At 40.6% G+C, this 16,753-nt stretch overlaps 1 protein-coding gene across 5 annotated transcripts in view; it reads right to left on the bottom strand.

The window, feature by feature from the left end:
* The window catches only part of ARHGAP10 (Rho GTPase activating protein 10), a 325,463-nt gene that overhangs the window by 191,847 nt on the left and 116,863 nt on the right, over positions 1 to 16,753 (bottom strand). For all 5 annotated transcript variants that reach the window (XR_007476997.1, XM_033402919.2, XM_004263621.4 and 2 more), the window contains 3 exons: positions 11,051 to 11,161; positions 8,861 to 8,965; positions 774 to 903 (listed from right to left, as the gene is read on the bottom strand). Coding sequence is in view for 4 of the 5 variants with exons in the window: in XM_033402919.2 (XP_033258810.1) it covers positions 774 to 903; positions 8,861 to 8,965; positions 11,051 to 11,161 (346 nt within the window). In the remaining variant the exon portion in view is untranslated. The remainder of the gene's footprint in view (positions 1 to 773; positions 904 to 8,860; positions 8,966 to 11,050; positions 11,162 to 16,753) is intronic.

The raw sequence follows: 16,753 nt of genomic DNA, 5'->3' as shown, positions 1-16,753 counted from the left end.
ACATTTTCACATACTCCTCCCCCTACTGGCTAGCAATCAAGCCCTACAGTTGAAGAGGTAAACTTTAAGAGCTTCGTTAAAATAAGACCAAACTCTCAGAAGTCTGAAATCGTCTTGGGGTGCCTTAATTTCCAAATAAGGATACTCTACACACTGCATAACAACTAAGATGGCAACAATGCTGAAAATTCAGTGAGACAAGTTAGCATGTCAACTAGGAGTATTTTTTTTGTAGCCGTATGCAATTGCCCTGAAAATTTCAACAAGAACAAAAAACCATCTCAAATAAATGTGCAAAGAAATAATGTGAAAGAAGAAGAGAAATATGTCCTTCTTGACTTTAACATGGAGGAACAGGGTTATGGGGAGAGGGGTGCATACGCATATGAATGTGTGTGTGTGTGTGTGTGTGTCTGTGTGTGTGAGTGAGATAAAGATGGGTGGGGATGAGAGGAAATGAGGAAAAAGGTACTATCCCACCTCGCTTTCAGTCTGTCACCAAATCCCGGCTCCCTTGCAAGCAAGTTTTAACAAAGTGTGGCACAGAATTCGGGGGGTGTGGCTGGAAAGCAGGGTGCTCACAGAGTTCCTAATCTCACCGTCCCCTCCCTAGAGCAGGAATGTGTTTTCCCCAAAAAAATCCAACGTATGCCTTCCAGGATAGGAGAGAGCAAGAAAGCGGTAGGAATAATTACTCCAAAAGTATCAAATTACAGTGAGAGTTTTAAACTAATTTTTAATTAGTTATTCATCACTGTTGGAGAGCCTCTTACTTTTTTCCTGTACATACAGGTAGCCTTCCGCTGTGAACTGACTCGCTCGTTTGTGGTCCTTGGGATTCTGTCTAATCTTGTTCATAAGCTCTTCCACTTCTGACCTTGTTCCTTCAAAACGATTCCGTGTCTGAAAAGGATTTCAAAAACACGTACAAGTTTTAAGTTCCCACAGGAGATTTTTCATGTCTGTTTTTAAGTCTCTGGATAACTATAATTAAATTTGTAGTGTTTTTGTACAAATTTCTCAAAATATACCCATCCTTTCCCATGTATCTCTTTGTTGAGATCACTGTGCAAAGAAAAAAAAATTAGTGGTTAAGTAGTTAACAGAGATATAGAAACCAAGGTTACTAAAGGTTATTTACTTTTGAAGCTTTCTAACACCAAGAATAATTCTATTATTCAACGCAAGAATTCCTGCCTGCAGGTCTCACAATATTACTAAATCTTACATTTAAAAAAATAGGCCATAAAATATCTATCTGGGAAGTCTTTCCTTTGCAACAATCAATCTGACTCATTACTATTATCTCAGCAATATGTCTAAGAATTCAGAATCTGAAAAACTTAATTCTTCTTTGCAAACTAATAAACATCAGTGTCATTTTTTCCAGGTCATGGCAATTGCACTTGAAAATGATGTTTCTTCATCGAAGAAGGAAGTAGGGGGGAATCTCACTTACAAATAATGTCTTTGATATCGGAAAAGACAAATCACATTTCTGAAGCCCAGGAGACTTGGGATGTCAATATCTCTGTCAAATGGCTAGACTGAAAACGGACATGCAAGGTGAAGTGACGAAAATACCCAGGCAAACCTGACGAGTCAGCAGCACCAAGTTTCTGGACATTTCTTCCATCTACATTCAAAAATAATTGTATTAATACCGAAAAACTGCTGATGTGAAACTGTGGAAGAGCTAAGATGAAAAATTATTATTGAAATTCCTCCTCTCTCCTCCCTACAATGAAAGGGGTTACCAAGAGTTCTAAATGCAGAAAAATTATAGAATAGTACATTTTTTAGGGGGATGGAGAGTCTGATAAATGTACACTGTAAAGGGGAAACTTAACTGCAGAGGCTTATTTCAAACACAAGCTGAGAGCTTTTTTTTTTTAATTTGTTTATGTACTATAAGAATGTACAAGGCTGCAAAGAGGTGGGACTCATTTATTAACGGCTTGTTCCCTCTCCTGCCTTCCTGTTTCTCATGTCTCTGGGATTTCTTGTCCCCATCTTAATACTGATTATACCCTAATTTTATTCACCTGCTTTGTCACTTTACTGAGATTCTCCACAACCCTCACTTCTATCTGTGTATCTAATATTTATGCATACATACACACAGATATACACACATATGTGCATGTCATATATGTATAGATGCTAGTGCACGCATGCGCACGCGTGCACACACATACACACACAATTAACTTAATGAGTTGTATCCCAAATTCTCATTATTTAAGTTAATGCTCAAATTGTCCTAGATTTGACCAGCAGAGGCCCCTTCTAGCTGGCTCCTGTTTCTCTTGACATACCCCCTTAATTCTGAGTAACCCCTCACCCTCTGGTCCAAAAAGGTATCCCAGGTTTACTTTATACATTCTCTGTCCCAGTCCTAGAATCAGCCATCTCTCCAAAGGAGTCATTGTTCCTTACAGGGGAGGGTAGTATTTTTTTTTTTTACTGGAGTATAATTGCTTTACAATGGTGTGTTAGTTTCTGCTGTACAACGAAGTGCATCAGCTGTACATATACATATATCCCCATATCCCCTCCCTCTTGGACCTCCCTCCCCCACCCCATCCCACCCATCTAGGTCATCATAGGGCACCAAGCTGAGCTCCCTGTGCTATATGGCAGGTGCCCACTGGCTATCTATTTTATACCTGGCAGTGTATTTGTGTCAATCCCAATCTCCCAATTCATCCCACCTGTTCTCTATGTCTGTGTTTCTATTCCTACCCTGCAAATAGGTTCCTCTGTACCATTTTTCTAGATTCCACATATATGCGTTAATATACGACATTTGTTTTTCTCTTTCTGACTTATTTCACTCTGGTAGTATTTAGAAACCAAGATCTAGGGACAGTGTGCTCACAGCTAAGGGGGTGCTATTGCTTCTAGGTCTTCCTGGAAGACAGACTGAGAAAATGCATGTATGTATATATGTATGTGTGTGAATACATTTATATATATACACATATATATACATATCACAACTTCTGTACCTATCTATCTTAAAACCCATGAGTTCATACCATTACACTTAATTCCAATCCAGTACTTCAGGTTTCTTTCTAGCCCATCCCTTTCCAATTCTGCACATTTCTTTTCAGACAGTAAAAAACATGGCTCCCACTATTCTCAACAGATTTACTTATTTGGTCAATTAACATATCTGCTCAACGTAACCAATCTCCCAAATATGCCAGCCACCTCTTCTGTACGTGCTGCCTCTGCACCTTCCCACCCCCACTTTCACTGTCACAGACCCCTCCACGTGGTACACTCTGCCCCCACTGCCATCCTTCCTCAGATGTGATTCTGCACTGGGAAGGGAAAGGAAGGTTCAGCTAAATTTTTTAATGTATTATTTTAGGCAAATTACAAATGAGGGTGAAAATTACATTTCTCAAAATTTGAGCACAAATAATAGAGTGGCTGGAACCTAGCAATTTCCAATTCTAATTTCTGGCTGAATAGGAAGATATCATCAAATAATAATAATGATAGACCTTAAGTGTTACCATAGGTCACATGAGAGTGTTTACACTGTGAATGACATGACTGAGAGCAGTTTACGGTGCTTTAATCCTCACAGTAACCTACGAGATAGCGTAGCGTTCTCCAATGCTGATAAAACAACATTGCTGTATTTCCTTTCCTTGCATGCTTTGATAAATAAACAAATTTCCAAACCAATGAGTCTTAAGTCTTATAAATTAAATATTTCATTACATCACCTACTGGGGGGAGGAGAATTCAATGTGGAGACTAAGCTGGAATTCGGACACATCTGAGTACTTTACAAAACTGGCAGGTCAGGCTTAGCACAGTTTCACACCCATATTTAAGGAGGAAAGAAAGAGGGGGGAGAGGAGGCACTGTTCACACTAAGTTTTACCCAGAAATAAAGCTTTACAGGCAGATGGCAAAGGCTAATTCCAAGTACAGATTGCCATTTTTCATTTAAGTTTTCCCATCCTGGCCCCATGACCTCATTCAGGGAGCAAAAGAATAATTAAAAATACAAAGAGGGGCTTCCCTGGTGGCACAGTGGTTGAGAATCTGCCTGCCAATGCAGGGGGCACGGGTTCGAGCCCTGGTTTGGGAGGATCCCACATGCCGCGGAGCAACTAGGCCCGTGGGCCACAACTACTGAGCCTGCACATCTGGAGCCTGTGCTCCGCAACAAGAGAGGCCGCGACAGTGAGAGGCCCGCGCACAGCGATGAAGAGTGGCCCCCGCTCACTGCCAACTAGAGAAAGCCCTTGCACAGAAACGAAGACCCAACACACCCAAAAGTAAATTAATTAATTAATTAATTAATTTAAATATATAGAGAGAGGGTTTCACGAAGCAGCTGTAAGACATCAGGGGGTGGGCCCCCTGCAGCCTGCTTTAGTAACCTCCCAAAATAATAAAACAGAAAAGAAGGGGTAGGGTGCTAACACACACCCCTCACTGCAATCCTCAAACATCTCCTCAAGTGCCCTATGAATGGGGACGTGACAGAGTAAGGAATGGAGTGCAGTGGGTGCCACGGCAACAGGTGATCAAGTCTAAAAACACCCGAAGGACACCTTCCATGGGAGTGAGGGGAACGCAGGTTAGAACTGTTGAGAGGTAGACGCGAGCTGAGGTTTACCATCGGTACCTAAATCTGAGATCTTACCATTAAAGTGACTCCCATGTTACCCAGAAATTGTTAAGGTCCAGGGAAGCCAAATGGCCATATCAGGATGTTCCCCAGCTCCTATATTTACTGACCCCAGATACACCATGAGTTGAACCCATTTCTACACCAACACTAAATCTGAAAGCAACTGCCTTGGGCCTGCCCAAGTTCCAGTGCTGCCCTGGCCTTAAAGCAGTATGACGTCAGCAAGTTCTTTTTCCTCACTGTCCTTATCTGTGAAGAAGGAATAAAAAAATCTACATCATAGGACACCTTTGAAGACTAAATGTGTACAATCCAAAGAAAAGCACGTAGGTAACACCTGGCACATGGCAACAAAATAAATGTAAGTGGCATTATTATTTTAATTGCAATTAAGTCACTGAAAAGTGACAATTATTCCCTAACAAAGGAAAAAAGAGAATCTTCAATATCAAACTAAAATTTTATCTGAATGAAAGAGAAAGTACATTTAAAAAAAAATTTTGGGGGGGGTTATAAAAGCTAATTCACAACATTATAAAACAGAGAGAGGGGACAGCACAAACAGCCCTGCCTGGGAGGCAAAAAGAGGCGGTATAAACAAGATTAAAAAGTGACCAGAAACTCACCTCTCAGAAACAATCATGTTCATATTTTTACACAGTCACTTCCAATCTTTTTTTTTTTTTCTGGTAACATAGTTTATCACTTTAGTGTTCTACTTTGCTCACAAAACTGTAACAAAAATATCTGTGCATATCCTTAAATTATTCTTCACCATTCTTAGTATCTTCTGGGTACTCCTTTGGAATCCCTAAAATTTCTTAGGATTCTACTTCTTCCTGCGAAGAACTCTACTCTAGTCTCCTCTGGGGATAGAGATCACAAAAATTTGAAATTAGTTTTTTTTAATATCCTTTAATTTTGATGTAATTTACATTCTTCTGCAAAGTCTATTTTTTAAAAACCAACCTGCTCTTTTTTGCTGTCCATTAATTACTCTAGATTATGGAAAATGGAAAAAGACTGAATCTCTCTCAAAAAAAAGGTCTAACCATTTTTACAACAGAAAAGGTGAAACCAGTTGGGTGAAAATAGGTTATTTTCACTTTTAAATAACTTTTACCTTTTTTCTGATTATAAAATGGTTTTTGTCATTTTTTCTATAGTAAAATACCTAAAAGTTGACCAAAATTATCTCTACCATTTTAGTGCACAGATAGTTCACTCTAAGATTTGGTTTCAACATTTCGGTATATTTCTTTCAATACATAAATACGCATAGCATAAAAAGTAACACACAGAAGTCAAACAGAGAAAGACAAATACCATATGATATTGCTTATATGTGGAATCTAAAAAAATAATACAAATGAACTTATTTACAAAGTAGAAATAGACTCACAGATGTAGAAGATGGACTTATGGTTACCAAAGGGGAGAGGGGCGGGGAGGGATAAATTAGGAGTTTGGGACTAACATATATACACTACTATATATAAAATAGGTAAACTACAAGGACCTACTGTGTAGCACAGGGAACTCTACTCAAAATAATAACCTATAATGGAAAAGAATCTGAAAAAGGATATATACATATGTATGTATAACTGAATCACTTTGCTGTACACTTGAAACTAGCAACACTGTAAATCAACTATACTGCAATTAAAAAAAAAAAAGTAACACACAGCTGGGATTTTTGTAATACGTAGTTTTATGCAGCCAACACTTCCCCTTCGATATGCTAAAAGCTGACATCCTCAGGGAATGAGAGAAATGGCCAAGAAAGTAGTAAATTACAGCAATACTGAGATATAGCAGGTGAGGTAGAATGAGTGGCATGTGTTTCAAAGGTTCTGGTATTTCCGAAGGGCAAAGAATGAGCTAGAAGCAAAAGTAAAGAGCACAGGCGACTTCCGGATCAGGTGTCCTCAACACTGAAGGTGAGGCGGAAGGCAGAGCCTCTACTTGCAGAGCTGCACGAGCAGCCTCAGAAAGAGCCAGAACAAAAGGCAGAGAGGTGGAGGACCCCAGGCAACTTCCTGATGACAATCCTGAAGTTCCAGAGGACACAGGAAAAGATTTTTTCCAGTAGCTTGTTCTTCGCCCAGTTCTTTATGGGAAATGCAAGTTACCAAGTATGTGTGTTAGGTTCTTAATAGACTAAGTTAGATTCCATTGACCAGCTGACCCATTTCAAATGATAGGCTGTCTTCAAGTGTTGCTTACAGTAGTTCATGCCTGAGTATTGCTCACTCCCATTTAAATCTTGAATCTCGCTGAAATTATTTTGGTGTATTTAAGGTAACTATAGGCCCCTGACCCCAGGGTGGGTGTGATAAATGAACTTCCACATAAGCAAGTTGTGCATGGACAGTTTCTCTGGAGCCCCCAGGAGACGCTGATGTGTCCCCAGACCCTGAGGCCCGGCTGGCTTCACGGGCAGGTAGCCCGTGCCGTCACCCACAGCCCTGCACTCAGAAGGTCACGCACTTGATCTAATGTTCTGCCATCGCTGTCTTGAAATTCTTCATTTTTGAATAAGGGACCCTGTCTCCTCATTTTACACAAATTATGAATCAGTTATGCCTGAAGGTTCTCATCCAGGCCAGCCCTGCCCTTGACAGATGAGGTACAGACACAAGTTATACAGTTAGTGGAGGGGGACAAAAAGAAAAAATCAGGATTATAACCTAATCTTCTAAACTATGTAATGTTCTTTTTACAAACGCTGTGTTCTGCTGTCTACAGAAGTATTCTGATACATCACAGTATCATTAGACTAAATGTTCTACTACCTACAGAGACACTTTTGAAGTTAGGACTAATCTACACATATACACTTTGACATATTTTTAAATTATGTTACTTTATATCACTGATCTTGGAGGGTGTAGGGAGGAATGTACTCTTTTAGTCATTTAACTGAACAGAATGTAGAATCTTCAAATACAAATTGATGCATAAATTACAAAACACAAGAGATTTCGTTACCTACATTCCCAATGTAGGGAACAACTATACCAAAATAACTTAGAAACAAGATCTACACAAAAACCATTAGTCCTCAATTTCTAAGATTATAAGAAGTTGAAGGTCAGGTAGCAAACAGCACAGAGATCCCCATCCTTCTCCTTGTATGTCTTTCAGGATGGGTTGAGAGTCTGTCCCAAAACTCACTCACTGTGTTTTTAACAAGGTTTGAAATTACATTAAACATAACTTGAATAGCTTTTCAAAGAGGACACTTCCAAAATCAACAAAAGCGTTGAAAGGAAAAACATCTACCACCTTCTGATCAAAATCACATACATTATACTGTTTAACAGTTCTCAAAAAAACTCTTTATCCAAGACCTAACAGAAACCATACATTTCCTAGGAAAACAATAAAGGGCCAACAGCAACTGTGAACACCAATACATTAGTGAATAGGGAGGCACAAAACACAGGAAAGAAATTCCACTGGAACTGTTAGCCTATCTGGGAATAAATATCAAATAAGACATACAAGTAACAGAAGAAAGTTAAATTAGAATTGAAACGCCTTAAATTTAAAGTGGAGGACTGTTTTGTCTGTTTCATACAGAGCAGACTTAGACTTACACAACAGAGGTTATCCTTAGAACTGCCTCACAAAGTGCAGAATAACTATGTCACACTGCCACATGACTTGTTTCAAAGTTGCTAAGAGAGTAGATAGTCAAAGTTATCATAACAAGGAAAAAAATTTTTTTAACTACACGAAGTGATAGATATTAACTAAACTTATGCGGAAATCATCTTGCAATATAATAAGTGAAGTCATTAAGCTGTAACCCTTAAACTTACACAGTGTTGTGTGTCAATTATATCTCAATAAAACTGGAAAAATAAGGCAAATTATGTGAAATTTTGATTGTAAAAACATACTTCATGACTTTTCTGAAAGTAAGGGAAGAAAAATAAATTATAGGAAATGAATTCTTGAAAAACAAAACAAAACAGAACAGAGCCGCCTGCAGCAGAATTCGGAGCCTCCCTTCCTGGAAAACAGTTTGTTACACCAAGAACTGACCAGAAGGTGGCAACGTAGCCTCAGTTTCTCGGTACCAACAGATCAGCCCGGTCTCGGTTTAAGGCTTTTCATACACCAAAGAAATCAAAACTACACCTCTCAAACATCTTTTTTAGGAGAAAGCTTCCGTTTTCTTACATTCTGAATGTTGATCTGTAGTTCCATTTTGTAGTGATTGAAGTCTTTGGCAAGTTCATGGCCTTGATGATAGAAAGTAAACATTCCCTGAAAAAATGACAGCATCTAAAACAAAGGAGAAAAGGCGACATTAGCACCCAAAAAAATCTCAGTGAAAAAAATAAATTAAAAAGCCACGTATTTTGCCTCATCTCATTATGATTCTATTGAAGTACAATCATTAAAAGGAAGTCACTAGAATTCAACTAAATCTAACTGCATATTATTCATTAATTTGTCCCTATAAAAAAATAAAAGGATTTGTGATTTTTTTTCCTTAACTATCAGAGCCATTAGACAGCTTTTACAGTATGCTGTATAGGAGAAATGGAATTCTACATCACCCATTTGTCCTTCTGAGTCAAGAGAACCCCTATATTCATTTATAATTGAAACCTTATCACTATAGGTCGATAGGACCTAAAAGGAAAGTGAAATACAGATCAAAGAGCTAAAAGCTCTTTTGAAGGGCATCCAGTGCAGAGTAACCTCTCTGTTTTGTTGACAAGGATGCTCAGTGACTGGAGCAGAGAGGGGCAGAGGCAGCGCAGTAATTAAGCCCTGAGTTTCCTACAAACTCTCCACCTGCCCCCCTTGATCAGAGGGCACTGCTTCTCCCCCACATGTGAGAAAATCTAGAGTAAGAGTGATTTGGGGTGAGGGTTAAGGAAATCCTGAGATTCACTGTCTTCAGAATGTCACACCGCATAATGGTAAGGAATTTGGGACTCTGACGTCAAGTGGCCAGCAAGGGTCAGTTCCCAACTGGGGCAAATTACTGAAGTTTCTCTACTTCAATTTCTACATTTGCTAAGTGGAATAATTAAAATATCTCCTCAGTAGGGTACCGTGTGGAATACATGCATGATCACAGAAAAGTACTTAGAACAACCACCTGAACAATGACTGAGCACTGTAAATGCTCAGTATATAAAATGTAGGCCATTATTATGATTTCACAGAAAAAGAAAGCTTTAAGGAGGTTTTCTCTAATTGTTTAATTTAGGGTAATTCAATTACTCCACTGGACCATAGCTTCCACGAATGCTAATTTTTAATGAATCATTACTTGGTTTTTTTTGGTTTGTTGCTCAACATCATACACACAGTGGGTAAATTGTATGGCGTGTGAATTATATCTCAATAAAGCTGTTTTTTAAAATCACATGCAATATAGTCTATGTTAAAATTAAAGTGAATCTTGACAATCATGAATCTCAGTGTACCTCTGGTTTTTTTGCTAAAACCCACAGTATAAAATACCCTTTATATTTTGATTCAGAAGATACATATATTCGTAGATATGTTAACATATACGTAACTGAAGCTCTCAGAGTGCATCTATATAAGCACAAAAAAAAATCATGTGTTTCTAAAATAAGTATAAAGAAATGTCAGAGGGCTTCCCTGGTGGCGCAGAGGTTGAGAGTCTGCCTGCCGATGCAGGGGACACGGGTTCGTGCCCCGGTCCGGGAAGATCCCACATGCCGTGGAGCGGCTAGGCCCGTGAGCCATGGTCGCTGAGCCTGCGCATCCGGAGCCTGTGCTCCCCAACAGGAAAGGCCACAACAGTGAGAGGCCCGTGTAACGCAAAAAAAAAAAAAAAAAAAAAAAAAAAGAAATGTCAGAGTAACTTACAAAGTAGTTTCAAATGTTCCACACACTGGTTCTTAACTTAGGTTGCATAAGCATTGTGAATTGTATTAGAAATAGTTGGTTACCAATAATTGCTGAAAGTACCAAGGTTTGGATGGATGCACTTGCTTTAGAACAAACTTGAATAAAGATTATCCCATAAATATCCCACGCTCACTCACATTCCAATATAATTTCTTTCATGGGGACTTTTTTTTTTAAGGGTGGAGTTACAGCTAGGATGGCAGAAGTTGTACCTGATTGCAGAGTCCTTGAGACCATATAGCAAAAGGAATAATACTCATTACACATTGCTGTGCAAACAAGGCCGAGAACCACTATTTAGAAGTGATTCTTTGACTTCATGGCTCTGGGCGCACTGTGTACAATTTACGATGTCTTGCTTCGTGTTTATGCACCACAGCCTCTAGCAACCATAAATTAGATCTTCAAAGAAACACATTCCTCTTATATCACGAAATTCGACTAGCAGAGCAACTTGCTATTTATACTTACAGGTTCCACAAACTCAAACTTCTTCCTCTCTTGGATTTCCTGAAGCTTACACACGTATTCAAGAGACAGTTCGTAAAAGTGTTGCCGGTTCTGTTCCACTTGGATATCTGCCTATGTTAAAATAATGGAGGCCAGTCAAATTAGAGATGGTTCGCAGTGAAACTCTTTGCCCGAGGTCTGCAAAACTACAGTCCATGGGCCAAATATAGCCTGCTGCCTGTTATTCTAAACGAAGCTGTACTGGACCAGCGCCAGGACTACTCCTTTATGCATCTTCTATGTAGACTTGCGGGTACAACAGCTGACCTGAGTGGTTGCAACAGGGACCTCGTGATCTTCAAAAGTCTAAAATATTTACTAACTGACTCTCTGCAGACATCGTTTGCAAACCCCTGCTCTCTGTGACGAGACTGGCCCCGAAGGACAGAAGATCAAACAGTAAAAGGCACTTCATGAAAAACCTACCCAACCACAACGGACACCCAAGGTGGAACCGCACATGTAGAACCCAAATTACATAAACATTATTTCCATTAACAAATCGCCTAAGAATGAAGTGGCCCGGGAAGGAGGGCTGAGCAAATTCCAGTCGCCACAGCTCTCAGGAGTGAGGGCAGCAGGCGAGGAAGTGACGGCACCATCTCAAGAACTTGGCTTTTGCAGAGAGGCCTGGGCTGGAAGCCCATCTGCAGGCAGTCGCTCTCCTAAGTCCTCACCATGTCCTGCCCCCTGGGAGGGAACAGGCACCAGATGGTCAGGAGACTATTCCAAAGAAAGGTTCCAGCTTCTCTTGTCTAACTAGAAGAGAATTGAGAGAGGGGATGGTTCCACAGAGGAACAGTAGTGAAACCTCTGGTCCTCAGAACTGTTCTTACAAGGCATCTTGTATTTCCTAACTCAGCTAATTTTATGTCCAGAAGTATTTATCTGGACATTTCTCCAAAGAGGCCATATCTAAGCACAGAGAAAGATGCTGGACATCACTTGTCATTAGGGAAACAGAAATCAAAGCCACAAGGTACCACCTCACACTTATCAAAAACAAACAAAAGATATCAGAAAATAATCCAAAAAACCCTATCTCCCCCCACCAAAACAAAAACAAAAACAACCCAGAAAAATAACAAGTATTGGTGAAGATGTGGAGAAACTGGAACTTTGTGCACTGCTGGTGGGAATGTAAAATGATGCAGCTGCTATGGAAAACAGTATGGCAGTTCTCTAAAAAAAAAAAACAAACAAACAAAAAAAAAAAACTTAAAAATAGAATGACCATATGATCCTGCAATTCCATTTCTGGGTATATACTCACAAGAACTGCAAGCAGGGACTCAAAGAGATTCTTGCACACACACATTCACAGTAGCATTATTCACAACAGCTAAAGGGTAGAAGCAACCAAAGTGTCCACCGACAGGTGAAGGCATGAACAAAACGTGGTCTCCAAAGATAATGGAATGTTATTCAGCCACAGAACGCAAGGCCATTCTGGCACTGCTACAACATGCATGAACCCTGAGAACATTCTGCTCAGTGAAATGAGCCCGTCACAGGACAGATGCTGTACGATTTATCTTAGATAAGGTAGCCGGAACAGTGAAATTCACAGAGACAGGAAGCAGGATGGTGGTCGCTGGGGAGCTGGGAGCACAAGGGGGCTGGGGAGTTAGTGTTTAATGGGCACAGAGTTTCAGTATCTCAAGCTGAAAGGGCTCTGGAGCTGGAATGTGGTGGTTACTGACAACAGTGTGACTGTACTTAATGGCACTGAATGAACTGCATGCCTGAACTTGGTTAAAATCATGCTTTGTTGTGTATATTTCACCACCACAAGAAGTTTTTAATTTGGGGGAAACAAAGCATTTATCTAACAGGTGATCATTTTTTTGGCATCGTATCCTTTTCTAATTAAAGTAATGTTTAACTATAATAAGAGTGTTTGTTACTAAGCCAAAATGAGAATTTCTACCTAACACTCATAAAAATCATGATTTTTTTATGCCTCTAAGATCCAGAGATGGAGAGTTCAGCCACTAGCAGTTAACAGACACAACTCCCAGGAGAAACAATGTGAGTGTGTTGAGTATTTAATAAAATGGAGATAGGGGAGGTTAAGGGTGGATTTTTCATGTTATTGTTACTAGGAAATGTCCTTCAAGAAAATGACACCAGGGTCAGATTTACCAAGGTGGTTTTTTAATTTAATTTTAGTGGATTCTCTCGCCTGGCTGTGTTACTGCAATTACCCCGGCATGGCAGGTCAGCTTCTATCCACAGCTTCTTAATGCTCTGGGTGTTCAGAACCACTGTGCCAGGTGCAGCATGGTCAATCACAAGAAACCCTGGGACTGTCGGTAACCCGTAATTTACAACAATGCCACAGACATCCAAATTATACCTGGCAGCACCGTCCTTTAGCCTGACTCAGCCTAAAAGGCAATCACTATATATGTGATGTAAGAAAAAGTGTACGTGGTCTTTGTCTCAGACTTCCTGGCACAAATCTCCTAAAACCCTTGGAATTTCCTGAGCGAGAGAAGTGTCTCTAGTCATTTGTAAGGAGCCCCTTTTGAGAGCGCTTGAGTTTATGCTAATGAGGTGACTTAGGGTAGGGGCCCAAGATAGCACTCATTAGAGGGGTAGAACTTTCGGCTCTACCCACCTATTTCTGGGAAGAGGGGAACACTATAAATTAAGTTCAGCTTAATAACAGCTCTTGAACAAGAGCTCATGAGCTTCCAGGTTGGTAATGTAAAAAATTAATAAACAGAAAACTCACCAGAAGGGGGAGCTCACATGGCTTCAGACCATCGCAGAGCCCAAAAAGAAGAAAGAGCACTCTTCTTTCCTGGCTAGGACCCAGCCCAAGAAAAGCCAGGGACTCTTTACTATAGCCCTCTCAACTCTCTTTCCCTCTCAACAAAAGTGTTCTCTTTCCCTTGCCGTGCAGAAGCTTGCCCTTGGTTCCCCATGGTTGCAGACCCTAAACTGCAATTCTCTGCTGATCCCGAATAAACCCGTCTTTGCTGGAGAAATACCTAGCAGACTATTTATTTCAGGTTAACAGGAAACACATCCACTTGCCTAGAGAGTGACGTACCGCAGTTCCATGAGGACAGAAGTTTCTGCACTTGGGACCCTTCCAGACCCTGCCCTGTGCACCTCTTCATCTGGCTGTTCAACCGTATCCTCTGTATTATCTGTTATAATAAACTGCTAAACTTAACTAAATGTTTCTGAGTTCTGTGAGCCGCTCTAGCAAGGAAGGGGTCATAGGAACCTCTTCTTTGTAGCCAGTCAGAAGCACAGGTAACAACCAGGACTTGGGACTGATGTCAGAAGTGGGGTAGTCTTTTATTTTTTTTTTTTTTTAACTGAATTACAGTTGATTTACAAGGTGTTAGTTTCTGGTGTACAGCAATGTGATTCAGTTATACACACATACACATTCTTTTTCACATTCTTTTCCTTTATGGTTTATTACAGGATACTGAATATAATTCCTTGTGCTATGCAGTAGGACCTTGTTGTTTACCCATTCTATAGATAATAGTTTGCATCTGCTAGTCAGAAGTGGGGCAAGCTTGTCCAACTGAGCCCTTAACCTGTTGGATCTGATGCTGTCTCTAGGTAGTGTCAGAGTTGAGTCAGTTGCTTGGTGGTGTTGGAAAACACACATTTGAACTATACTTTTTATTACACCAAGCAAAAGTCATTTTTTTAAAACAAACAAAATTTCAATTTGATTATCATCTCATTTCTAACCATTCTTGCTGTTAATATGTATAAAAGAAGTAGATCACTCACACAAAGATATTCAAAGGATCTATTTCTCTGGTCATATTTACTGGAACATAATTATGTGACGACTCAGTGCCGACTTAAAAAAAATGTACAGCGTGTGAGCTGTGAGTTCAGTTTGATTTGGGGCAAAACGAGGACTACAGCCCTGGAGCAGTTAGTTCCTCAGAGCTAGGCTAGTGACTTAATCCTTGTAGAGACAGGTGGCAGGTGCCAATTTTTAATTGGCATCAGGAAACAAAAATATACTTCAAAAATCAGCAGTCATGGAATGTTCTCGAATATCCAATTCTTGTTCTAGTACAAATATTAATTAGAATTCCGGGTTGTGATGGAGGCAGAAGCCATTGTGCCCAATAACCAGAGCTACAGGTAAAGGTACTAATAGAATTACTAAAATTGCCAGCCTGGTGTCCGCCATAATTTCCTCCTGTTATTTTCACTGGAAACAAGAGGAAAGAATAGATAGCAAGTTTCTATGCCTTTGGTCAGTACCAGTCTCAGCAACCTTTATTAATCTCTTGAGCACCTCAGTTTACTGAAGATGAGCAATGCATTAGCCACTGCCAAAAGTAACCAAAATCCAGATCTAACCTTTTCCCCATTAACGAGCATCCCCCTTCTTATGGCCTTCACACTTGCAATGGAAAGCTAGGTCAAGTGGGAGTCTCTATGTCTGTAAAGAGCAAAGAGAGCAAGACAGCCAAGAATATGGAATTTAAGTGAAACTAAAATGATTCTCCTTGAGGGTCTCTTCAAATTTCCCATCTGGAGTTTAATTATCTTTGGGAATGATGAAACTATCAAAGCCCTACCTCACAACCTTCACACTTGTTCATTGGGTAAATATTTATTAAGTGCCTATTCCCTGACAAGTCTCATTCTAGGCACTGAGGACAGAGTGTTGAACAGAACACAGCTGTTGCCTGCAAGGAGCTTACATCCTATGGGAAGAAGCCATGTAACAACGGAATATGTAGTGAGTCAAAAGGCTGTCAGAGGGCTTCCCTGGTGGCGCAGTGGTTGAGAGTCTGTCTGCCGATGCAGGGGACACGGGTTCGTGCCCCAGTCTGGGAGGATCCCACATGCCGCGGAGCGGCTGGGCCCGTGAGCCATGGCCGCTGAGCCTGCGCTCCACAACGGGAGAGGCCCGCAAACAGCAAAAAAAAAAAAAAAAAAAAGAAAAAGAAAAGGCTGTCAGAGTATGAAAAAAAAATAAAGGAGAGTAAGGGGGACACTCTAAATAAGATGGCTGGAAAACTTCTCCAGTAAGGAGAAGTCTGAGTGGAGAGTATTTGGAAGACTATTTGAAGGAGTGAGGCATGCAGATCTGGCAGAAGGATGAACAAAGCACAGGCCCTCAGCATGGAACCAAGCCAGAGCAAGGCAGCCACGTGCGTGTGAGGGCAGGCGGGATGCGCCCAGGGCCTCTAAAGGGAGCTGTTAGGAGTATTTAGAGAAGAGGAACACGGAGGCTCACTCCGCTGTTGTACAGAAAATAAACTGTAGGGACACCCTGGTGAAAGCAGGGTGGCCTTTGCAGTAATCTGTGCAAGAGATGCCGGGTGACAGGGGTGGGGAGTCAGGAGAACTGGCCATATTCCGAGAATATTCTGAAGCTAAAGAAGACATAGGCTGATGGTCTAGATGTGGGGTGAGAGCGAAAGGGCCAAGACTGACTTTACAGACTTCGCCTAATGATACCTCATTAGATAGTGAGGTGGAGATGGAAAGTGACCCGGCGCATGAAAATCCCTTCAGGATACCTGAAAACAGAGATCGGGGGAGAAGAGAGGTAGAAAACTGCTAGCATAAAGAGAGCCTCGAAGACCAACAGCTGTCATTTCAAAAAAGACAGAGGGTAGGAGATGAGGGAGCACACATAACAAGTGCATGGTTTCC

This window comes from Orcinus orca, chromosome 4 (assembly GCF_937001465.1).
Source record: "Orcinus orca chromosome 4, mOrcOrc1.1, whole genome shotgun sequence".
In the NCBI taxonomy this organism is placed as follows: Eukaryota; Metazoa; Chordata; class Mammalia; order Artiodactyla; family Delphinidae; genus Orcinus; species Orcinus orca.
Note: the sequence above shows the minus strand (reverse complement) of the source record. Positions and strands in the feature narration are given on the sequence as shown.